This window comes from Ceratotherium simum, chromosome 3 (genome assembly GCF_057802395.1).
Source record: "Ceratotherium simum simum isolate JZ-2026a chromosome 3, ASM5780239v1, whole genome shotgun sequence".
Lineage (NCBI taxonomy): Eukaryota > Metazoa > Chordata > Mammalia > Perissodactyla > Rhinocerotidae > Ceratotherium > Ceratotherium simum.
In genome coordinates, this window is record NC_141902.1 from 12,977,426 (window position 1) to 13,002,782 (window position 25,357).

At 41.2% G+C, this 25,357-nt stretch overlaps 1 protein-coding gene across 1 annotated transcript in view; it reads left to right on the forward strand.

Annotated features, from left to right (window-relative positions):
• Window positions 1-25,357, forward strand: part of SLC25A21 (solute carrier family 25 member 21) — a 457,416-nt gene that overhangs the window by 388,197 nt on the left and 43,862 nt on the right. Inside the window, exons 4-5 of the mRNA XM_087422494.1 lie at window positions 16,163-16,229; window positions 24,305-24,364. Of these exons, the coding sequence (XP_087278620.1) occupies window positions 16,163-16,229; window positions 24,305-24,364 (127 nt within the window). The remainder of the gene's footprint in view (window positions 1-16,162; window positions 16,230-24,304; window positions 24,365-25,357) is intronic.

The following is a 25,357-nucleotide window of genomic DNA, read 5'->3' on the forward strand; positions in this document are numbered from 1 at the left end:
GGCCTGCAACTGATTGGATGATGCCCACCCACATTATACAGGGCAATCTGCTTTACACAGTCTTCTGCTTTAAATGTTAATCTAATCCACAAAAAAACACCCTCACAGAAACACCTAGAATAATGTTTGACCAAATTCATGGCTCAGTCAAGTTGACACATAAAATTAACCATTACATCCTGAGTAGAATCAGATGAAAGTCACCTGAAAATGGAACTGAGCTCAAGGCAGGAAGGTCTCTCTCTCCAGCAGCAAAGTCATCCCAGGATCAGATGGACACTCTGAAAGGATGTGGGGTCCTGGCCTCTAGAGGTGATGCCTGATGAGAAGCCTGGTGACGACTTGGCAGGGACATTGGAGAGGGAAATCAAGCTTCAGAAGAGAGAACTAAGGACCCTGAAGGGCAATTTCTAGTCCAGAGATGCTGTGGTTCTATAATTCTATATTTAATATTGGCTTTGCTTCTGGCGGGTCTTACCAAATGGTTTGGTTTTAAATCTTCAGTGTCATTGCAGTGTGCAACTACTATGTGTTAAGTTCCCTGTAGGGAGAAGAATGAATCTTAAGAGCATGAACTATTTTAAAAATTAATTTGTAGAAAATCCCAAGAGACTACCTTGGACATCATGGTTTCTCCATCCTCCTTATGTGAAGAGCAAAGCAAAATCTTATAACCTGCTGTCTTGGATTCCCCCAAGATGTAGCCATTTTTTCCTAAAGCTCTCCACTTCTGAATTTTCTCTCCCCTTCCAGTGGATTGTACCTCCTCTAAATACAAGTCCTCAGCTCAGCAGGTGTCTTTTCAATGAGGCTTTCCCTGGAGACCTGATCAGAATTATAGCCTCCTTCATCCCCCAAAGCAGCTAGTTACCCTCCTGTTTTATTTTCCTTATAACTTTCATTTTCTGGCATTTTTTTTATGGCGGTAAAATATATGTAACATAAAATTTACCATTTTAACCATGTTTAAGTGTGCAGTTCAGTGATTAAGTACGTTCACATTGTTGTGCAACAGTCACCACCATCCACTCCAGAACATTTTTCATCTTGCAAAACTGAAACCCATCAAATACTAACTCCCCATTCTCCCTCCCCCCACCCTTCTACTTTCTGTCTCTGTGAATATGACTACTCTAGGCACCTCATATAAGTAGAATCATACAATATTTGTCCTTTTGTGTCAGGCTTACTTCACTTCACACAATAATGTCTTCAAGATTTATCCATGTTGTCACGTGTATCGGAATTTCCTTTCTTTTAAGGCTAAATGATATCCCATTGTATGTATATACTACATTTTGTTTATTCATTCATCCATTAATAGATATTTGGGTTATTTACACCATTGAGCTATTGTGAATAATGCTGCTATGAACATTAGTATACAAATATCTATTTGAGTCCCTGCTTTCAATTCTTTTTTTGTGTGTGTGTGTGTGTGTGAGGAAGATCAGCCCTGAGCTAACATCCATGCTAATCCTCCTCTTTTTGCTGAGGAAGACCGGCTCTGCGATAACATCTATTGCCAATCCTCCTCCTTTTTTTCCCCAAAGCCCCAGTAGATAGTTGTATGTCATAGTTGCACATCCTTCTAGTTGCTGTGTGTGGGACGCGGCCTCAGCATGACCGGAGAAGTGGTGCGTCGGTGCGCGCCCGGGATCTGAACCCTGGCCGCCAGTAGCGGAGCGCGCGCACTTAACCGCTAAGCCACGGGGCCGGGCCCCATGCTTTCAATTCTTTTGGGTGTATATCCAGAAGTGGAATTGCTGGGTCATATGGTAAATGTATGTTTACTTTTTTAGGGGGAACCTCCATACTGTTTTCCACAGCAGCTACACCCTTTACATTCACACCAGCAGCACACAAGTGTTCAAATCATTCCACATCCTCCCTAACTCTTATTGTTTTCTGTTTGTTTGGTTTTTTTTATAATAGCCATCCTAATAGGTGTGAAGTGGTAACTGACTTTGGTTTTGGTTTGTATTTGCCTAATGATTAGTGAAATTGATCTGGCATCATATCATTCATTTATTTGTTTCCTGTTCATTGTCTGGCTCCTCCCACAGCATGTGGGCTCTGTGAGTGTGGGAAATGTGTCTGACCTGTTCACTGCTTCATCTCTACCCCAGAGAGCATGACTGGCACAGAGCAGATATTCAGTTGTTTGTTGAATGAATGAATGGCTGGATTTACTGGAGAGAAAAATTCAAACTCCAGATATGGAATCCAAATGAATCTTCAGGTGCTTGATTTTTTGCCTAAGATAATAAATAAATGCAACCTTTCCATTACTCAGTGTTCCCTGAAACATAGGAGAGAAATATACTTGTGCCTTTTCTGCCTCCTGGACAAACTACACAGATTAATAGAATATTGTGGCTGGATCGCTCTAGCCTATAGACTTGATAATTGACAAAATTATAGCATGTTTGCTATTTCAATGATCAAATTAGAGGTACTGTCGGTAATTAGTCCCAGGCATACAGTAGGTGCTCAAGAAATACTTGCTGATAAATAAGTGAATGATCTTGAAAATGGTAACTAATCACTAACTGAAAATACAGACTGTATGTGAGGGCTGTAAAACTCCTTAGGACAGAGCCCCAGAGAGTGGCTTTGGTGGGAAGTATCAACACCAAGATTAGTGGATAACTCATGGGTCTTTTTTCTTCAAATAAATAATCAATTTAGAAGCTAAATCTGTAGCCACACCCCCCACGCAGTGTTGCTTCTCCAGAACTCAATCACCTGCCAAACCCAGAGAAGCCTGACTTCTTTGTGGGTTCACTCCACGAGGCATAAGGAGGGTGTTTTCCCACATTCTTTGGCTCATGCAGCCGGAGGTGTGGTCCTGCTTGCTGAACGGCAGGGGCTGCTTCCTGTTGTACCTGTTCTGCAAAGTGCACGACTCGGAGCAGAATGAGAGAAAAAGACCCTCATTTAAATCTTGTTGTAGTGTTTAAACAGTGAAAACATGCTTTATGCCAACCAGGATTTCTGCTAGTTTTGAGAGACAGAGATGGAGTGAAATATTAATCTCTTTTGAAAAGATATGGGCAAGATGATAACCTGCTTTTGGTGTGTCTCGGTGTTGTTCCTAAAGAAACCAGAGAGGAAACCAAGCCGCAGCCTCAGAGGAACACCCCCTCCAACCAGTGGGTCTGGGGGGATGCGACCCAGTGCTCCATTCAGCACTGACGGATGGTAAGAGTGTCTGTAGCTTCCTGGTCTCACAGGCCAGTGATGGCCATTTCAGAGGCATAGGGCACACCTGCAATTAGCAGTCTTTGGCTCAAAAAAGTGAGTACACTCTAGACTACGAAGTGGAGGGAAGTCAGGATGACTTCATGAAGTTCCTGGGGAATTACCTGATGTTGGTACTGAGTATTGTGACGTGCTTCCCAACAGATAGACATCTGTGTAAGAGCAGCCCTAGGTCATTAACCTGATAGGGAGCATTTTTTTTTTCTATTTTGTAATGTGTAGTTTTTGGACCTTCTGCATCAGAATTAGGGGTGGTGTTAAATATGCAAATTCCTGAACCTCCACTCAGACCTACCAAATCCAGATCTCTGGAGGTAAGGCACAAGAATCCTATTTTGTAGGAAGGAAAAAGCCTCTTTCACAAGCCCCCTCAAGTTTCATTGGCTAGAATTAAGTCGCATGCGCATGTGTCATACAATTACAAGCCTAGACAATGAAAGCTGGTGATTACATCAATCAGGCCAAGGCTGGAGAGAGTTCCCCTTCCCTGAGCACACGGCCTCAAGGGTGTGAATACTAGAATTAGGCTCTGCCAGCGTGGAGAATAGATGGGGCCCATTGGGTGGGTAAAAATGGTGTTTGCTACCACGGCTTGGTAGCTAATGAGGGATAATAACTCACATGAGGACTAGGCTTCCTCGGTTGCCATTTCCTGAAGCCTACTCATATTCACTAGATCAAATGCCCAGAACTTTCCTCATTGATAGCCATTTTGGTGAAGTCTACGTGATTCCAAGAAACCAGGAAGAATTAACACTTGGTAGGAAAGTGAGAGATTGATCTTGGAATAGTTCAAAATGCCAGATGCAATTTCTGTCCACAGTACCATCAGACTGGGTCAGTGGGGATATAACGCATTTATTCTTTCACTCAACAGATATTTACCGAGACCTGTTATATGTAAGGTCCTGTATTTTGCCCCGGGGATACCTCAGTAAATAGAATAGACAAAGCCCTGCCCTAGCCTCATGAAGCTGACATCCTAATGGGAGCTGCAGAGAATAAATAAAACAGCAGGTAAACTGTAAATCATGTTTGAAGAGGATAAGTCCTATAAAGAAAAATAAAGCAGCCAGAAAGGAAGGTGGCAGTCAGGTGAGAGTGTTGCAGTTTTAAATAGAAGAGAGGTGAGGTCAGGCCTCACCGAGAAGGTCACATTGGTACAGAGGGTAAAGGGGTGAGTAGTGAGTCATGGGAATATGTGGGAGAGAGGATCCCAGACAAGATGCAGCATGTGTAAAGGCCCTGGGGTGGGAGTGTGCCTGGTCCAAGGAACAAGAAGAAGGTCAGTGGGGCTGGAGGGGAGTGAACCAAGGAAAGGGTAGCAAGAGATGAGGTAGAAAGTATAGTGCAGTATGGTGGAAGCAGATTGCCTGGGGCCTTTGAAGTGACTTGGGTTTTGCTCTGAGGGAGATGGGAGGACACTGGAAGGGTGAGAACAGAGAAACGACATGATCTGCCTTTTTTGTAATAGGACTATTCTGTCACTGCTTTGAGAATAGAGTCTAGGAAAACTAAATATGAGGCTATCACAATGGTTCAGGTGAGACAGGATCACGGCTTGGACCAGGGTCCAATAGAGAAGAATAAGAGAAAGAGAGAACTCAGGTATATGCTTTCGAAGTTTCTGGCCTGAGTGACTGGAAAGATGGAGCTGCTGTTAACTGAGCTGGAGAATATTGTGAGTGGAGCAAGTTTGTGGAGGGAGAGTCAGGAGCTCGTTTTGGACATGCTAATTATGACATGCCAGTTAGACATCCAAGTGGAGATGCTGAGTGGGTGACTGGATGAACTGGAGATGTATGACGGTTATCAGCATATGGATGATAATTAAAGTGAGAAGACTGGACAAAATCACCAGGGAGAGATAGTCAAGGTCCAGAAACTAAGCCCTAAGGTTGACTTCTGCATTGTCTTTCAAATGTCTTGAATTCCACATAACTTATCCAACTTGTAGTTTTCTAGAACATTGACTGCAGGAGTCAGGTAGGAAAATAGTGAACCCTTAATTATTCATTGACAATAATGTGGTATGAAGGAAACAATTTTTCACAGTCATCTGGAAGACTGTGCTCATCCAGAAGTCCATAAAGTACATACAGACTTTGACTTATTAAACCCAGAAAGCTCAATGATTACTCATTTAACCTGTGTTTTAGTCAGTTAAATAAGAACTCAGGCACTTAAAAAACTGGTACAGGGGACTGTGGAGGACAAAAGGGGCTACAAACCCTGGCCCATTCAAAAAACAAGCGTTTTAGCCCCTGCCAGAAACCAAGCAGAGCCTGGGGCCTGAGCATGAGAGACACAGTCATGGAAGGAGCTCTAGGGCCAGGAGGTAGAATGACTTGACTCTGACTCTCTCCTTGAGACCACGGGAGTCCAGCACAGCGTTCAAGAGTGGAGGTTTTGGGGTCAAGTAGACTTCGTTCTTATCCCAACTCCACCACTTACCAGCTGTTTGAGTAGTAGGAAAGTGGCTTCGTTTCTCTGAGTGTCTGCGTCCTTGTCTATAAAATGGAAAGAGCAGAATCTATTTCACGTAAAAATTGAATGGGATAATAGTGGTAAAGCCTTTAGCCCAAGGATTGCTATTTTTGTTTCTAAAGTTTCCCTCAATAGTCTCAATTCCATTAGGAGTCCAAGCTGTTATTCTGCTATTCCTTTGGAGCCTAATTTAGTGAATTGAAAGTCTGCTAAATCAGACTTCAATTTGTAACCTACAAAATGCCCTGGTCCAAGGCTTTGTTCTTTGGTAGGGCAGGGACAATTGTTGAGTTGCATTTAACTCTGGTACCACTAGGGGGCACCTCAAAAAGGTAATTTTGGAGCCTACTGGAATAACTGGCGGCCTTAAAGAGTTAATGCATTTCCAAATGTGACTTATACTTTGTGAGTAGCCTGCTCAGTGCCCTTAGTGCACAACGTCTCTGACCTCAAACTTGTATGAATTGGTTGTAGCAGGATTCCACAACAGGGTGTGAATTCCCAAGGCACTGGGTCACACACTTAGGTAAGGTTCCATTTATGAAGGACATCTCTAAATTCTGAGGCTTTCTGCCCCAGCTGTGGTCATGTATAGCTCTACAGCTAGGTCAAGCTATTAAATCAGGCCACTTGTGACAATGTACTAACTCATTTCCATAAACACTTGTAGAGAGACCTGGCATAAAAAACATCGCTATTCTGGCAGGAATGCTTTGGAATTAATTTGCTCACCTTTTGTGCCAATGGTTTTTCATGCTGGGTAAACAGCTAACACATGGTTGAGCCAGAAATCAAACATGAGGAATGTGGCTCCAGAGCTCACACTCCTGCCCACTACATCATATTGCCTTTTCTGACAGGTAGCGTCGAATTAATGCTAAATGCCAGAGGACGGTGATAAAGAACAGAAGTGGCCATTGTCAAGCAATTTATAACCTGGATTAACATTATAACATGGTAATCATGTGACTAGTACATACTTTATCCAATTAAAAATATACAAGTCATTCAGATTATTAATATAGGTACTTTGTCACATCTGTGTATGTGGATCTATATACATACATGTGTTATATGTGTATAGAAGTATATGCATGAGTATACATTTCTTATTTGAATATAAGTATATTTAGTATAACATATGAGTGTTACTATGTACTAAGCACATAATGTAATATGAAAGGCAGCCTCTTTGTCTATTATTGCAAGCAGGTGCAAAATCAAGGTTTTTGTCTACCATCTCAGAGAAAGCTTCTTGGAGAAAATTAAAGTCTTAGTTGATCCGGAGTCAATGGGACTACTGCATCAATAGTATCAACATTCGATCCTAGAGTAACATGTTTAGGCTAGTGCTTGGAACAAAGTGTGTTGAATGAATGAGTGAGTGAATAAATAAATGATAGTTCGTGAGTGGGAAGGACAGAAATTAGAAACAGAGAAGATAAGAAAAAGAGGATTGGTGAGGGTGGGGGTGGCTAGAGGAGCAAGGAATTTCTTCAGCGGGACTTGTTTAGCAGAGAGCTGGCTAGCAAAGGACTTTTTGACTCCACAATGAGGTCCTCATTCCTGACTTTCAGTCCCAGTCCAAGAAATAGAGTTGTTTTGGTTGTCTCTTTTTTTTAGTCCTTTTCTTCATAGTTACCATTCACATGAGTGAAGACTGCCCTTAAATGATTCTTATTTCCTAATGGAAATGTGTTCATCTTTATAAGAAAAGTAATCTGCTCTCACTGAAAATTAATACACTTTTTGCATAGTCAGTTCTAAATAAGTCTCTTCACTTAAAGATTAGTGAAGCAATTAACACCACATTCTACCCATATTATTTACCACTGTAGTTGTTTCTCAGATATCTTTTTCGCTTTTTCTTTCCTTAGCGTTTTCCGTCAGGGTTCTGGTTCTTATATCACGCTAATGCCTTCCTTGGGCTGAACTGTGCAACATGTGTAGTGCATCGAGCACCCTGCCAACTTTTCGGGGAATGGAGCCATGGACCTACCTCCTAAAATGATACTGACAGCTAAACTAATTTTTCTGTATCTTAGAAAATCGAAGTTGTAGTTTATTTTAGACATGTCAACAAAGTTTGTTGCGGTAAAATCATGCTGAAAGTTCAGTTAAAACGTGTGTTCAGGAAAACTTGAAAGAATTCCTCCACGCGGCATATAATGAAAGTAGTATGGTTTGGGGTAACAAATATATCCAAGGACCATATGCAAAAACTTAATTCAATTAATTCTCTGTAATGAAAAATAATAAGAATATTGTTTGTGCCTGAAGACCTGATATGCTTCGAAGCCGGGAAAATTTTTGTTAGTTTTAGAAGGAAAAAAAAATTTTTGTTTAGTTTTAGTTAGGATAGAATGTTAGCGAAAGCTTTCGCTATGTCGCACTTCCTTGACATTCAGTTGCTGCTTTTAAAAGAAGAACCTGCGTCACTTACCCTTTTTGAGCTGTTTTTTCTCTCCTTTGAAGGATACGTAGTTTTCCCTCTTTCCTTTGCCTAAATGAAAATGTCCTCAAGATGCATGCAATTTTGAGAACTTCAGATTGCAGATTCTACGTAATTCAAATAACAGAGCCGTGAAACCCCACTCTTTCATTTGGGTTCTGTGAACCACTGAGACTTGTGGAGTGTAAGTGATGTCTGAATAATGCCCTAAAGGTGGAGTGTCAGGGCCAGGATTCTGCCTGGGATACACGACCGTGGAGCAGTGGAAGCCGTGCACTCAGAACCCAGAGCAGAGTGCCGCCTTCATTGTTTTAATTACAGAGCTACAGAATGTGGGTAAGAAACTTGGATTTGACAACAGCAAAGAAAGAGGATATTGTATGCCTTCAATCAGCTTTGTATTAGGAGATCCTTAAAGGGAAAATTATGTGAAAGAAAGAAGGAGGAAGAAAACAAACTAGCAAGATCCCTATTTCAATATAATTTGGAGAAAATGACTGATTTGGGTTGGTCATGTTGCCAGAACAGATGACTCAAGGCTTCCAAACAAGCAATGGAAATCAGGAGGTTGCCTGAAGCCTGAAAGAACAAATCGTGAAGATGTGATTGACGGTAAGACTTCGAAATCAACTGTACCAAAGATGAGCTTGGATCACTGCCCAGAACAGACCTGAATGGTGATGTTCATTTAGGTCCTGACTGTGGAAACAGAATCAAATGTAGTAATTGTGCTCTGTTAGGTACACAGACGTGTTAACGCTTTCCAATTTCCCCAACTGGGGCTCTGGTGTCACTTTCCCTGTGGCTCCTATTTCATGCTTCACCGGCGAATATTATTGCTGCTCTGGACGCTTGCTGAATGCCAGGTTTTTGGCCAAGAAGCGGGATCCAGGTGAAAGCATCCTTCTCATTGCTGCATGTGAGTGTGCTGCAGGTGGCTTTGAAAATGGCTTTGCAGCTTGGAAACCATTTCTTTAATTGGCCTTTTCAGGCTCAGATGAGGTGCACCTTGATCCTGGCATTCAGTGTGATGGTTGCTGGACCGAGATTATGAATCTGAGCAGTTTGGGCCCCAAAGCCCTTCATCTCCAACAGCCAGGGAAAGCCTTGGTTTGCACAGGCAGCGGATTTGTACGTTGATCGTTTCCTCTCTAGACGGAGAGATAATTGATTACAGTTTTCTTATACTCATTTCTCAGGAATCTCTCAGTCGAGTTTTATGATAACCTTCCTGATGGACAGCAGGGTTTGACTCCCTCTAAAGGTCAATTGTGAAGCAGCTACGCTGGTTCCCTTTCTCCTTGGAGGCTGAAAAGAAAAGATTCCATGTTGTTGCTCCTGACACCCAAATCCTGCTTACTAGCCTAGCAACTTCAGAAATTTCCCAGCCTGCCTGTAGAAGCAGTCCAGCTCCACAGTACAAATGGCTTCCAAACAAACATTTTCTACATAAGAAGTTAGAAAAATAACAGCAAAACTAAAAAGGAGGTGACTCAGGGGGAAAAAGGAGGGACAGACAGGACATGTGATTTTTCCACTTCTCTTTGGTTTCTTTACCTGAGTCAAACTTTGAGAGTGGTAAGCCCTCTCCTGTCTACCCACTATTTACCACAAATTCTTCAGATTTCAGTAGCTGACTTAAAGCTAGTAACTTTTTTTCAGCCATCCAAATGGACTAAAGATGTTGTCAGGTACAAGATGTTGAATTAAGGATCTGTCTGGTCTCTATGGGCGTCTAAAGTTTGGACCTTAAGCAAGGTAACCTAAAATTGGACCATACAAATGAGAGACAATAGGATAGCTTCTTCCAGGGTTTGACTCGCTGTAAATGAACCACCAAGACGGAACACAAACTGGAACTCACAGGAAATTCCACATTTCCTTGCTTCATACAATCAGCATCTTTTCATTGGTTGATCTATGACCTTGGAGCCACCCAATATGTTAAATAGGTTCACACTTAAAAAATGATGGTGGGGGGAAATAAGGGGTAAAATTATTTTGTGGGATTTGGCACAAATCTGTATTTCTAATAAGCAATGTGTGAGCTGTGTCTTTGAGAAGAACACGTGCAGTGCAGTTTTGATCTTCACTTTATAGATGTACATAAGTAATACAAGGCCTGTTTTGATTATACAATTAAAAACAAATGTGATCCAATCTTGTAGTACTCTGTGCCTACTTACGTTCCTGAACAAAAACTCCCATTAGTATATGAACCGTCATGATCTAATGGCTTTGGAAACCTGGAGCCCCATCCTCATATTTGTTTATGAGCTACTCCACGTTCTGTCTGCATATGGGGTCCTCTCACAGGTAATCATCCAAATGGGATAGGATTTTAATGTGTGATGGGCTCCTGAAAGAAATAATCTAAAACTATTTTTTTAAATGGTTTTCACAGTCTCCTTCTAAATGCTTTGCTTAACATTTAACAACTATCTTCACCATGATTATGATTTAAGAATTACAATTTAAGAGTTTTTCAGAAATGGAAGTGTTAAAGGCTTTTTGTATCAGAATGCTTTTAGCTGTAGGTTAACAGAAAACATAGTTGAAAGCAGCTCAAATATTAAAATTTATTTTTAATTTCACATAACCAGGAATCTGGAGGTAGGATGCACAACTGGTTGATTCAGCAGCCCAACAATGGCATCGAAGTCCAGGTCCTTTCCATATTTCTGCTGGCCGTCCTCAGCTTGGGGGCAGTGATATCTCACTTGGCTGCACTGCACAGGCATCTCATGCTGCTGGGACAACATCTAGCAAAGAAGAGGCACTTTTCTTCCCATGTGCCTCTTTTCCTTAGGCTGGAAATCCACAACTTCCAGCGTACATCCCTCCCCCTCGCTGGTCTCATGGGCTAGGTTTGGGTCGTATGTCCATGCATATGATAGAATTCACTAGCAAGGGAGTGGGGCCATGATTGGCTTGAATAATTCTGCTTCACCCTCTGGACTGGAGAAGGGCCTTCCTCCCTGAGCACAGGGGATGGGGAATACCTGCACCCCAAGAAACAAGGGCATCTGTTGGGTGAGCAACCAACAGAGCTCCCCACTGACATTCTAGATAATAACAGTTTTTATTTTAGTGTTTAGTATTAGTATTTCAGTATTTTGTCATATTACCGAAATAAGCATTGTCTTTCTCCCACCTGACAGAATTATCCTGATGTGTCTCTTAAGGGCAAAGAGTATCCTGGGGGGGCAGGAGGGGAGTTTATGCTAGGGCCTGCTTTTGTTTTCTCCTTCTGACCCAACTAGAAAATATTTAGTCAACAACCCAAAAGCTTTCACAAAAAATGATCTCATTCATCTCGGCCCAGATCTGTCAGTTACACAGGTAGTGTTTCACGTTACCTGAAAACAACTAATGGGAATGGGAATAGAAACCTGGTTTTTAATTGCTGTTTCTGTTTCCTCCTAAAATAAGAAATGACGAGACACTTTTGCAACAGAAATAACTTAACTTTCACAAGTGTTTATAAAAATAGTTTTATTTTGAGAAAAACTGCCATACAGTATAGCCCAGTGGTCAAGGATTTGAACTGTGAGGGCCGGGGAGGTTGGTCTGAGTACCTTATTTGGCAGTGATGTGATAGTAAGCCTTACCTGCAAAATGAAGACAATTATCCTACCTACTTCAAAAGATTGTTGAGAGAGTTGAATGAGATTAAAACATGTTCACATGCCTACCTCTATTTATTCTTATGTGGCTACTACATAGTAAGCATTCAACAAATTTTGACTATTTTTACTTATAACCATATCAACAAAAGTCCATAAACATCCAAGTTAACATTTTCCTACACGGGATAGTTAAAATCAAACTCACAACTTTTAGAAGTAACAACTTTGAGAAACGAAATATGAAGGCTGCCCTGTAGTTCACATACACATTACTAATTTCATGGGAGGTCTTGCATTGGTTCTTGTGCCTCTCCAATTGGCTTGATGTGGGTCAAACTTAAAATCAGGGTGGTGGCTTTCCTGTCTTTTCAGGGAAAAGAACTGCCATTAATGCTACATCAACATTAGAATCTCACTTTCCATTTATCCAGACAGTAGATGGAATGTGTCAGTCTGCTTCTTGAGAAGTACTCAAGGTAAAGCATGTTGATATAGATTTCAGAGATCTCTTAACTTCCCTGGTTATTATCCTGGGAAGCTACATGCTCTGTATTTCAAGCCAAAACTACATGAACGCAGAAAAATTTGGCAGAATACACAGTGCATGTGGGTAAAGACATCAGTTTTTTAGCAGGAAAAAATGTATCTCCTTAAAATAGTACAATTCTTTTTTGTGTTTTAGAATCTGTATATCATACTTTACATTAGGAAAACTTGCAGTAATTATCTAATAAGTCTGAAAAATAGTTCCTAGGCTTGAGCTCTTGCCCATATTCTCTTGCTCAAATTTTGAGTGTGATTCTTCTGATTGGCCCCAGTGTCCATCTTAACTGTCGTGTGAGAGGGCGTGGCATGGAGGGACTGCAGCAGCCACTTTGGCTGTAGGGACCGTGAGGCTTACTTTCTGGATCCAGGACTTTGGGTTGGAAGTAATAAACCCAACTCAAACTTATTCAAGTAAAAACAGGAACTAATTATAGATGTTACTGGATATCTCAAAGAATCAAAAGCAAAGGGAAATGCTAATATTCAAGAAGGATTGAGATGTAACTAGGCTTAAAGAAATCCTAGCAGCAGGGTCACCTTCACAGGGGCAGAACTTCTCTATCTTGCTTCTGTGTTTCCCTGAATGGTAGCTGCCTTGTTGTTTTTTTTTTTTTTTTTGTGAGGAAGATCAGCCCTCAGCTAACATCCATGCTAATCCTCCTCTTTTTGCTGAGGAAGACTGGCTCTGAGCTAACATCTATTGCCAATCCCCCTCCTTTTTTTTCCCCAAAGCCCCAGTAGATAGTTGTATGTCATAGCTGCACATCCTTCTAGTTGCTGTATGTGGGATGCAGCCTCAGCATGGCCGGAGAAGCGGTGCATCAGTGCGCGCCCGGGATCCGAACCTGGGCTGCCAGTAGCGGAGCGCACGCACTTAACTGCTAAGCCACAGGGCCGGCCCGCTGCCTTCTTTTTTATCACTGCCGATTGACTTTCTTCAAATGACAGAAAATATGACTGCTGTTGATATTCTAGCTTTATATCTTAGAGATTCAACCACACAGAGCGAGACTGACCTTTTCAGTTCCAATTCCAAAATCCTGGAGAAAAACTCTGCTAGGTTTAGCTTAGATTAAATTAACTGGGACAAAGAGACAGAATATTGTTTGGATCCATTTGGTGAGGTGCCCAATCAGCCACTGCCTACAAGCAGTATGATATTGTACTAATATGTTGGTTCCAGTGGTTTAAAAAAAATTGGGTGGGGCAGTTCTCAACAGAAGAGGTGCCAGCCTGACTATTCCATAGATGTCTACTATTGCGTGGATATACTGTGAAAACAACACAAGGAAGTAGATAGTTCCAGCTTCCCATTTGCCAGCAAAGCTGCCTACGGTCCTTGAGAATTTCCCACTAAAGCTGTTCATTCACTGTTAGAAAGTTGAGGATGGTGGGATGGTGGGATGGCTGGAGGCAGTGGTGGGAAGATGATTGCAGAGAAAAGGGAAGGAGGACTCATCCAGGAGGAATCGCCAACATGAAGCGGGGGGCTCTGGACCTCCTAGCTCTTTTCAGATTAAATCTATGGTTCTGCCAGCTGCCTCTCTTTATAGTATTTAGTAACACCTCTTTTTAGTATTTTCTCCCATCATTTTTAAAATGAAGACCTTTTGTGTTACTTATAAGACTTCTGTCCTCCAGAGAAGCAGTCTCTACTTCAGGCTAAAGTTTGAAGTAAGGCAAAATTTGTCTCTTCAGAAAAGCACTTTCCCATATCCTCTTGTTCTTTTCCTTAGAATAACAAAATCTGAGGATTGGAGTAGACCAACCTTGAAGGCCATCAAGTCTATCCATTGCTGTGTACATCCCATCTCTGGTATCCATGACAAGTGGCATTCAGATTGCTTGACCACATACCATAAAGGGGAACCCACCACTTTTCAGGAGAGCCCATTCTATCTCCAGATAGTTCTGACTGTTAGGAGTACTTCCTTATATTAAGCTCCTACTGGGCCAAAAATGTGTCTTTCCTTGTTGTTTCTACCTGGTGGTCCTAGTTCTACCACCTGGAAACTAACAAAAAAGTCTACTCTCTTTCCTACATGCTCACCTTTCAAGAGATCCATCGTGTTATCTTTATCTTGTTTCTCCCTAGGATCTTTCTTCTCCAGGCTGAGCAACTGTTCTTCCTACAACTGTTCTCTGTTGTATGGGATTTCAAGTACCTCGATTAACCAGGACACTCTGTTCTAGAAGCTTTACTTACTTAAATGTTCTTGTTAATTTTCTGTCCATAACCAGGCATAATCTTCTAGATGTGGAAAAATCAGCACAGAAAGAACAGAATGAATATAAATTATATTAATTATATAATTATATAAATTATATAACAGAATTATATTAACAGAACCTTTCATTATAAATATAGAGCTTCTATTTCCATTAAGTCAAAAGTAGTGGGCAGAGTAAGCCCATATCAGGGGATCATTTGATTCTTTTCTTCCTCTTCATGAAATCTATATGCTTCACAAATATTTGTGTCCTGCTTACATACACACACAGACACACAAAGACTCTGGGGTAAGCACTCTAATGCACACCTAGCCCTCAAGGAGCTAACAATTTAGAAGCTGTAAGACAAGCCCTTTGTGCCCCTCCCTGAAGGGTGCTGTGTAAGCCAGTGAAGGGAGGAAGAACAAGAGGTCACCATGTTGGAGTGGGTGACACAGTGGGCTAGTCTGAATAAACTCTTAACTTTCTTGTTCTGGAAGCACAGCTAGAAGCAGAACCCAATTTAAGGGAATTGGAGTGAAGCTGGAGATGTCAATCAGAGAAGCTCCAGCCCTGTGTTAAATGAACACCCTAAAATAGGGACACGTTGAGTCCTGCCTTTATCTGAGGTCACTTATGGGTTCATCAGGAAAACTGATTATCTCAGAAAATAATGCAGTATATTCTCTTCTATTAATGTATTTTCAGGTTTAAAATGAAAGTATGACATATATATACATATTCCAGGGCAGACAAATTTAAAATTTTGAAACTTATATCTAATATGAAATAAGTGGTATAATAAAAATAAGACTTTTTATAAATCTTATCATAAGCATATGGCACTCATTCTTGGTTTTTTTCTTGGTTTTTGTTTTTCTGAAAATGTCTGCATATGTGACAAGTCGCTCAACATTGGCAACAATAGCTGTCCCAGGCCCTGGGAGATTGCATTATCAGCAAGGGAGTTTGACATTTCTTCTGTCAGCAACGTGTGTCCCTGGCCTTCTTCCATCTCCATCCAGGACGTTAAAAAATTGTGACTAATTCAGGACAGCGCTGGGCACCCTAGTTCCATAGCCAAAGAGCTTGTTAGTTTCTTTGTGTTAGTAGAGCTAAAATGGAGGATTTCGTCACCTTGTTAGCCTCAGATAGCTTGAGTCTAAGTGGGCTCAGGTAAAACCCTATCCTCATGTGGTTACCACAAGGGAGGAAATGCAAGACTGTAGAGAGCATGAGGCCACCTACCACACAACTGAGAAAATAGATTCAAGAGTTCTTGGAGTGGGGAGGAGAAACTTCATCTTTAAGATACACGGTTGTGTTTAGCAACTTTCCTAAGGGATTCCACTCTCAGTATCATTTATTCTTCTTCTGAATATCGTAGTGCTAATAGACATAGAATTCATAATCTCTCCACTTTAGAGTTAAAACAAAGGAAGATGTCATGATTGGTGTGCTGCGTTGAATAATTGGGAATACTTTAAAATTAATTGCGTTATCCATAAAGAAAGGATGAATTACCTGTTTCTTAATTCTCTTTCTTATATAAAATCTTTTATTTCTCCAATAGGTTGTTTGGTTTTTATAAGGGAATTCTGCCACCCATCTTGGCTGAAACACCAAAAAGAGCAGTGAAGGTAAGCATTGTATTCCTTCCCACCAAGTAAAACTAGAGTACAGTAATAGCTTCCGTGTTAAAACATCCGACAACGAACTACGGGCCATTCATGTGCATTAAACATACGACACTGAAATTTTTAAAGCAGAAATTATAGCATAATTTTTATTGTATTTAGACTTGGTCAATCTCTCAAATATTGGTTTATGGATTTTTTTTCAGATAAAGTCACTCCCTTCTAATGGGGAAATTATACAAAAAGTACAGTGGTGAATGAAATTCATGTAATCAAACCACAGCAGCCACAAAATAGCTTGGACTTTTTCTCAAGGCAATTTTTAAATTTTCCTTTGAAGCAATAATTATTAAAGAAAGAGAGAGAGAGAAGAAAGGAGAGAGGAGAGGTAGAAAAACCTTTTTTCCCTAAATTTTTCCCATTTTATGAACAGAGCAAACTAATATACTATATTTCTTTGTATGTGATTCTCAGTGATTGTAACACATTTATTTTGCATGCTAACTTCATTCCCACCCCCACCCCCCCCACCCCAGTCTCCTCTGTTACAATTCTCTATTCTGGTTTTTACAAAATTATTACTTCCACTATGCTGATTTCCATTCTTTAACCACATAACTGTGGAGGTTTATGTTCTGCTTGCTGGTTCAGTATCCGGATAGGAGCGCAGAGATCTGGCAGGACCTCCAGGGGAGAAACAACTGAATCTGATCACTCTTTTGTATGTTCTCTCAAAGGAAAGTTCTGATCACAGTGACTCTGACTGGCACTGTCCCCTCCCCCACACCACTGCCATCACCAAATGTGGCTTTGTCTTTCCATAATGAGGGTAACAAAAACTTAGACCAAAAGACTTCCTTTCCAACTCATGATGTAAAGGTTTTTGCGCATGCATTACTCAATTTATATTCCCAATATTCCTGAATGATAGGAAAGGGCAGCTTAGATACTTTTACTCAGTAAGTTAAGAGGGTGACTAGGTTAAAATCTATGATAAAATAACCAACATATATACGCGGACACCAAACTTATACATTATGTCAGCATAGTAATTTAATAGGATTTAATTCAGGCCTACAATTCAGAAAACAAAGCTTTAAAACACACTTTATAAATTCATCCTCTTTGTTGCCATAGTTTTTGTGATTTTATGTTATTACTTCAATCCAAATTTCATTATAAGGATCTGAATCACAATAGAGAATCTGGAAAAAGTTCCTCAAAGTACACAAGAGGGCTGAATTGAATTATGAAATGGCTTCACTTGATAAAAGATTGCCCAAGTAAACAAACAGAGCAGAGTTCCTGTTCAAAAGGAAAGTCACTTTGTCTCCATAGAATAATATATTCATTTGTTCAGTGTTTTACATGTATAAAGAAAGTAAATTAGAATTAAAGTTTTCCCTGGAATTTTTTTCCTTAATACTATACATCGGAGACAGTTTACAATTTAAGAGCATTAAGGTTTATCAAAGTTGAACAGTCTTTTTTGGAAGAACAAAAAGCTGAGCTTTACAAAACTGAGTTAGTCTCTACTTACAGAAAGCAAGGCTCCCTGCCAGAACCATGGTTAACAGATGAACTTTTGGGCAATTGGTTATGGTGCACGTGTCCCAGACATCTTGTTTCAAGTAGATTTTACCTTAAAATTATTGAGACATATGGTAAGTGCTTTGGCTTTTTAAGTATAACTTGAGTTAAGTGTATCTTTGCCAGATGGATAGCACTAGTTTTTCAACACAATTTGTGAAAACATTCATTTTATAGATCTTTATCTTAGGATTTGTATCTTAGGATTTGCGAGGAAAGCGATCTGATTTTAACGATTTCATACATCGTAAACTGCTTCATTGTATGTCATCAAAGTTTACTTCTGAAAAAATATTCAGAAACCATATATATGTACACACATACACGCACACACACGTATATATACACGTATATGGTCTGTGAATATTTTATATATATTATTATATATTATACGTGTGTGTATATATATGTCTTCCTTGGTACTGACACTTCAGTTACTATAATCAGAAACAGACAATATTAAGTTTTTTCTGTACTTCTTTCTTTTTTTTTTTTTTTTATGAGGAGATCAGCCCTGTGCTAACATCTGCCAATCCTCCTCTTTTTTTGCTGAGGAAGACAGCCCTGCGCTAACATCTGTGCCCATCTTCCTCCACTTTATATGGGACGCCGCCACAGCATGGCTTGCCAAGCAGTGCGTCGGTGCGCGCCCGGGATCCGAACCAGCGAACCCCGGGCCGCCGCAGCGGAGGGCGCGCACTTAACCGCTTGCGCCACCGGGCCGGCCCCTCTGTACTTCTTTCTTTGAAATGAGATTCATTATTAAAATAATGGCTCACTGATGCTAAATAAATGAAACTTCCCCTTTCACAAATGAAGACAGAATTAGTATCGCAGTTAGCAAAAGGAAATGAAGACCTCAGAAAGAAACCAACTGGTCCATCGGGATAGGAGGTACCACGTTTTAGGTCAGGGTCTAGTCTTGAGCTTCACAGGTCCAGAAACACTGTTTTTCCATGGTCAGACTCTCAACGACTCACCAGACTCACGAGAGATTATAAATCGTTAACGGCTGTTTGTTCACCACTGTGTCTGCACCTGTCAGAGTGTCTGCACACAGTAGATGGTCAATCAATATTAGATGCATAAATGAAATATAGAGAGAGAAAAACAGAAAATTTGGGGCCGGCCCCATGGTGTAGCGGTTAAGTGCACGCGCTCTGCTGCTGGCGGCCCGGGGTTCAGATCCCGGGTGCGCACCGAGGCACCGCTTGTCAGGCCATGCTGTGGCGGCATCCCATATAAAGTGGAGGAAGATGGGCACAGATGTTAGCCTATCAGCCCTCCTCAGCAAAAAAAGAGGAGGATTGGCATGGATGTTAGCTCAGGGCAGATCTTCCCCACAAAAAAAAAAAAAAAACAAAAAAACCCAGAAAATTTATTAATTTAATTTATAGCAGGAGACATTCCTGCCCTGTTCCCCCAAACTCCCACATCTACTATTCAGAGTTTTTGGAAGGCCAAGACTTCCATTTCCAGCCAAGCTAGAGTAATAGGGACCAGATTTACTCTGCTGCCTGAAACATCAATAACAAAAAATGAGCAAAATATCTGAAACCTCAGTTTTCAAGACCCTGGACATCAGACAAGGAAGGAGTGTACTACCTGAGAGATGGGAAACAAATGAGATGGGTCGGGTGGGTTGCCTCAGTGTACTGCCTGGAGAGGCTTTCCAGACCTGCTGCAGGGGAATTCCCGGCAGAGCCCAGTGGACTCCCTGGGCTGAGAAGGAACTGAGAGACTGGGGAGGGCAAGGCAGCTAGAGTTCACAGGACAGAGTACCAGAGAGGGGAGAGCCACAGAGAGAGCTCCTGAGATCCGCAGAGGGTCGCCTCAAGTCTTCAACTGAGAACGGACCGTTGCACACATGGGAAGAAACTAGCAAGGCCTGGGACAGAGCCTTCCAAAGGATCAGAGGGAACAGAGCTCGGCAGGCAGTCACACGGGGCTGGGAGGAGCGCCTGTTCTCCCAGCCAAACTGGAAGGCCTCAAAATTCACAGGGCCTTGAAAGGAGCACTCATAAGGGAGTGGGGAATTCCCCTCTGGAGTGGGGAATAACCAGCCCTGGTCTGAGCACTGTTCAGGTCCCACTTGTTAAAAGCAAGAGCCAAATGGATCAAACCGTTTCCATGTAATTTAACTGCATCCCAGAGCAGAGGATCCGGGAGGTCAGGCTAGTCATCAGGTTGCTTAGTGAGCGTGGATGAAAACAAAGGGAAAAGTGCAGTCTGGAGGCTGGGTACCCAGGCCCACTGTCCCGGCCACCCTGCCCAGCCTCAACTGACCCTTCTCCAGGGGCTACATGGCCTGTCCTCCAGAGACAGCCCCTCTCCCTGGGTGAGACTGCCAATTTCTAGATTCTAGTATATAGGTTCTATATTGCGTAATTAATTTGGATTCTAGATTTTATATTCAAGGTTCCCAAAACTTTGCATGAATATGAATGTTTTCAAAACTCTTCGGTAACACATTTGCGTGACTTTGGGGAGGTAACTTTATTACATATTGACCCTCCTAATTTCACCCCTCGAGTGTGACCTCATATCTTATATGATAGGGTACTTTTATCACCTCTATGCATTAATTAATGTTGTGGATGAGAAATTAGTAAGAAATACCATAAAGTATTTCTCCTCCATAAAGGAGGAGTGTTGTGTTTGTTGTTAGTGCCGTCAAATCGATTCTGACTCCTAGAGACCCTGTGTACAGCAGAGCGGAGCCCTGCCTGGTCTTTTCACGCCATCCTCGCACCTTCTGGTGCTCTATCAGACAATGCTCCGCTGCTATTCACAAGGTTTTCATGGCCAATTTTTTCGGAAGTGGGTGGCCATGTCCTTCTTCCTAGTCTCTCTAGTCTGGAAGCTCCGCTGAAACCTGTCCACCATGGGTGACCCTGCTGGTATTTGAAATCCTGGTGGCAGAGCTTTCAACATCACAGCAACACGCAGCTTCACAGTATGACAGCCAACAGGCGGGTGGTGTGGGTCCCTGACTGGGAAACAAATACAGGCCGACGAGGTAAGAGCACTGAATCCTAAACACTAGACCACCAGGGCTGGCCAGTGTTGTATCCAGGGGAATTAAAATAACACCTAATGTACTAGCTCTTAAGAATATGGTTCTGGTATAATGTCTTCTAAGCTTTGAACATGAGAGATATGCAATAAACATATGTTGAATGAATGAATTAATATTTTTAGTAAATATTGGTTTCAAACTGTAATGATGACATGTCCATTATTTTACTGTTGTTGCAAATTCATTTTAAAAGATTTTAGCTTTTTCTTTCTTGAGATAGTGTTTTATTTTATATTCAGTAAGTTAGATTTGGGCTGCAAAGGTAGAAATTAAAACAAGATTTTTTTTTTTAGTTTCAAGCACTATTTTCTTATTAGAATATATGGTAATATATGGTTCATTACTTTGAATTTAGTAGTACATAAGCAGTTCATCGCTGTGACCTGTAGAGCTTCTTTGTTCCCAAGAATCTGAATCATTTCATCCTAGCTGTTCACCAAAAGCTTGCAGCAAGACTGCTGCTGAGTACCAGTCAGCTAGTAGTAGTTTGTTTTCTTAACAATTTTAGAGATGGGGAAATGAAGAGCAGAGAATTTCCCCAAGGTGTAGACTTGGAATTCCCTGTCAGAATTGCTAGAATGACAGGCTGAGTCCATTTCCTCAGAGCTCTCCCTTGAGATCCCAGTTTCGTCCTTGATCCCTTGTAATGACAGAAAGTCAGAAAGAAAGAAAAAAATGCATCTTCACACCAGAAGGGAACAAGGTAGTGAGGCCTTTCATGAGGTCCATCATCTCCCAGAGCTTCCGTGAACCCAACGTGGAGCAGGGTTTCCAAAATGTAGGTCATGATCAGTGAGTCATGAAATCTGTTTAGTGGGTCACTGGATGTAATGGTCATGACCAGAATTTTTTTCATGAAATAGAATAGAAACAGTGTGCATTACACATAGTAAGGGGGTAGATATTTTTTTATAGCAATGTTTAGTTTCAGTTATAAGTACAAGTGCGCACTGCATTCGTGCATGTGTGTGTTGGGTAAATATGTTTTACGTAGATTGTGGTCAAAAAAGTTTGAAATCTTCTGCCTTGAGGGACTCTGGGCTTCGAGGGTCAGGGAAGGCAGGAAGACCTCAGGGGCAAGAAGACTCTAGGGCAGAGAGTCTCTTCCCAAACCACTAACAGTCACGGCTCAGCCGTGAGTAAGCGCAGATCACTGTTAAGAGCATACCCAGGCTGGGGCCGACCCGTGGCTTAGCTGTTAAGTGCGCGTGCCCCGCTACCGGCGGCCCGGGCTCAGATCCCGGGCGCGCACCGACGCACCGCTTCTCTGGCCATGCTGAGGCCACGTCCCACATACAGCAGCTAGAAGGATGTGCAACTATGACATACAACTATCTACTGAGGCTCTGGGGAAAAAAAAAGGAGGAGGATTGGCAATAGATGTTAGCTCAGAGCCAGTCTTCCTCAGCAAAAAGAGGAGGATTAGCACAGATGTTAGCTCAGGGCTGATCTTCCTCACAAAAAAAAAAAAAAAAAAAAAAGAGCATACCCAGATTTCGGAGTTAGAGTCGGGGAACTCTCAGTCCTTGCACTCACTAGCTGCGGGACGTATAGCTATAAAATGGGAATCACGGCTGTACTATAACCTGTTACCGGCTGATCTTGTAGGGATTAAATGTAGTAGCACATGCAAAGGCCTTAGCATGTTTCCTGGACCACAGCAGGCTGTCATAAGGGATACAAATAACTAAGGCATCTACGGTTCCTTTAGTAGCCAAAGTGAAGAAAAGGAATGGAAACTAAGATTTTCTAAAAGTCTCCTATGTGCCAGGCATGTCAGGAAATCTTAGTAAATTCTCTTATTTAAGGACTACTCTAGAAGGTGACTTTTGCGTTCTTGAGGGTTAGAAAGGTCAAGTGACTTGCCCATGCTTTCACAGCTAAGTAGCGTAGCCAGGATTCTGTCACAGGACTGCTTCGTCAAAACCCCAGCAAGGTGATTGTCAAAGAATAGTGATGACGATGACATAAAAGAGAAGAAAAAATAACATCTTTAAAGCCTAAGACTATAACACTTTTCTTTCCATGGTTAATGGTTTCTAGTGCATCTCTCTTCTAAAAACAGTGGTGGCTCCCGGGAGTATTATTTTAACACGAGGATAGCTTCAGGGTTATACCACCCACTAGGATGTTAGACCAAGAAGGCAGGGGCTTCTCTTTGTTTGTTTACTGCGGCATCCTCAGTGCCTAGAACAGAGCAGGCATTCAATAAATATTTGTTGAATGAGTGAGTGAATGAAAGTCTAGAAAAGTCTACATGCATAGTTGATCTAAAGGACCATGGCACAAAAGTAGTTCCTGGGTCTTTAAAAGAATCAAAGTCTGTCTGGTGATGTAACGACTCTTGGGCTGCCCAAAGACTCATTAGACCCATGTGCACATGGAACTACCTCTTTCTAACAACAGAGTATTTTTTGGCCCCTAAATCTACATTTTTTTCTTGCCCCATTTTACTTTATAAACTAATAGAGTAGAAGACATTTGAGACCATATAATACCCATGCCATTTCTGGGGTCTTGAGCATCAGAGCCTAGCAGGACCTAAGAGTGTGCCTCATCAGTGATGTTGGCAGCTACCTAACAGAATACCCAGGAGCAAATCATCATGTTCAAGCAGAGTTGTTGCCCAAAATGTAGAATATAGAAAGAGAGGAGAAAAAATGTATTTTGGGCATATTATATGAAGTGATTGATTAGATTTTCCTCTATAGAAATTCATTTGCAGAAAAAATTATATTAAACATCATCTACTGAAGGAACCAACAAAATCTTCAATCATCATCAGATTTTAAAAGAAGGAACAAGCAGCTCTGCTTCGTTCAGGTTGACGACCATCTTGCTTTAAGGGAAGGATGGACTAGGTGGCCTCGTTGGGTCCTTCCCTAGTTTATCATGGCATCTTCATCATCATTAAGTGTTTAGAAATTCCATGGAACAGTGAAGATACACAGCAATATAAATGCAAGTTAAAGCTGAGAAATGGATGTCTTTTACAAGCAGGTTAGAAAATTGGGCATTCACTGGGAAAGCACTTCATAGAGAAAACATAGGAGACCAAAGATTTCAGGTCTCTATGCCTATAATTTTGAATCACTGCCATAAAAAAGAAGTCTATTGATGTCTGGGGAAACTGAAAATGGTCATGGTAAATGGAAGCTGTATGGTTCATTTATTGCTATAAAGGATCCCATCAGCTCTTCTGTCCGTTATTATAGCTGCATTGGAAAACGTGAATGTTCAAGTAAGATCCAATAGCAACTACCAAGACGGGATTGAAAACTGTGTTCGATGGTTTATCATTTTTTTAAAATGCTGGTTAATATAATGATTTACTAAAGAAATTTGAGTCAATTAAAGGGTTTGTTGCAGGAAATTGTTATAAATCTCTGGGTTTGGTTTTGTTTCACAGTTTTTCACCTTTGAGCAGTACAAGAAATTGCTAGGATATGTGTCACTGTCACCAGCGTTGGTAAGTGAGAGTATTTATTATACTTAAGTGTGTGTGTTATTTCATAAAGCAAATCTGGAAACAAAAACCCTTTTGATTCCCCAAGCCCAGCTACTAAAATATGAATTCGAGTTATTCAATGTTCGGCTACTTGTTGAAAGCCATCTTCCTAATAACTCACAATTTGGCTATTTTATAGCTCCCAGTGATGAATTTATGATAATAATGATATGTGTGGAAAGGCCCATATGAGATATGGTCAAGAATATAAAATAAAGAGTACATTTGTCAAAGGCTCTTTTAAAGCAAAAACATGCGTATGTTTACATACATACTGCACAGATCTATTTATGCAAAAGTCAATATGCCTAAAATTATTTCCTAACAGGTCACTTTTCCAGTTTTTGCTCAGGCTGTAGTAAATATAGGGGAGAATTTTATAGTCGGGGAGAATAGTGATCTTACAATGACACATCTCAACTATGACGTGAGAATTACTTGGCAATTTAAACATTTTCCGACTCCACTCACTCCTTGTTGATGACTTTGCTGCTTTTCACAAAACAAGTTAAATTATATTGATCAAATGTGTTCTACAAATACATGTGCTATGAGAGCCCCAGAGAGAGCAAATGCACTAATTTCTCCCTCCAGATCTGCAAAATGAAACAAAATCTGCCTCGGCCTCCCAATTAGCACTGTACCTTCCAGCCTCTAGGAAAATCCCCCAGTTTACCTGCTGAGAAGTACCTCAAAACTCGATCAGAGAGGCAGCATTCTGAGCTTCAGCTCTTTAATTACTTTACTTGTAAGGGTTCACTTCAGAATATTCACTCGCCAAATAGAGTGTCCAAGAAGAAGTATCTGTTATTTTAAAAACCATACATGCGCCTTTTCTAGGAAGGGTCCTATTAAGAAATCTCTTGTCCAGCCTCCTGCCTATACAAGGTGCCTGGGAAGTGGCCTTGTTTGGAAAAAGTGGTAGCATGAGTCCTAAAATTAGCTAAGATTTTT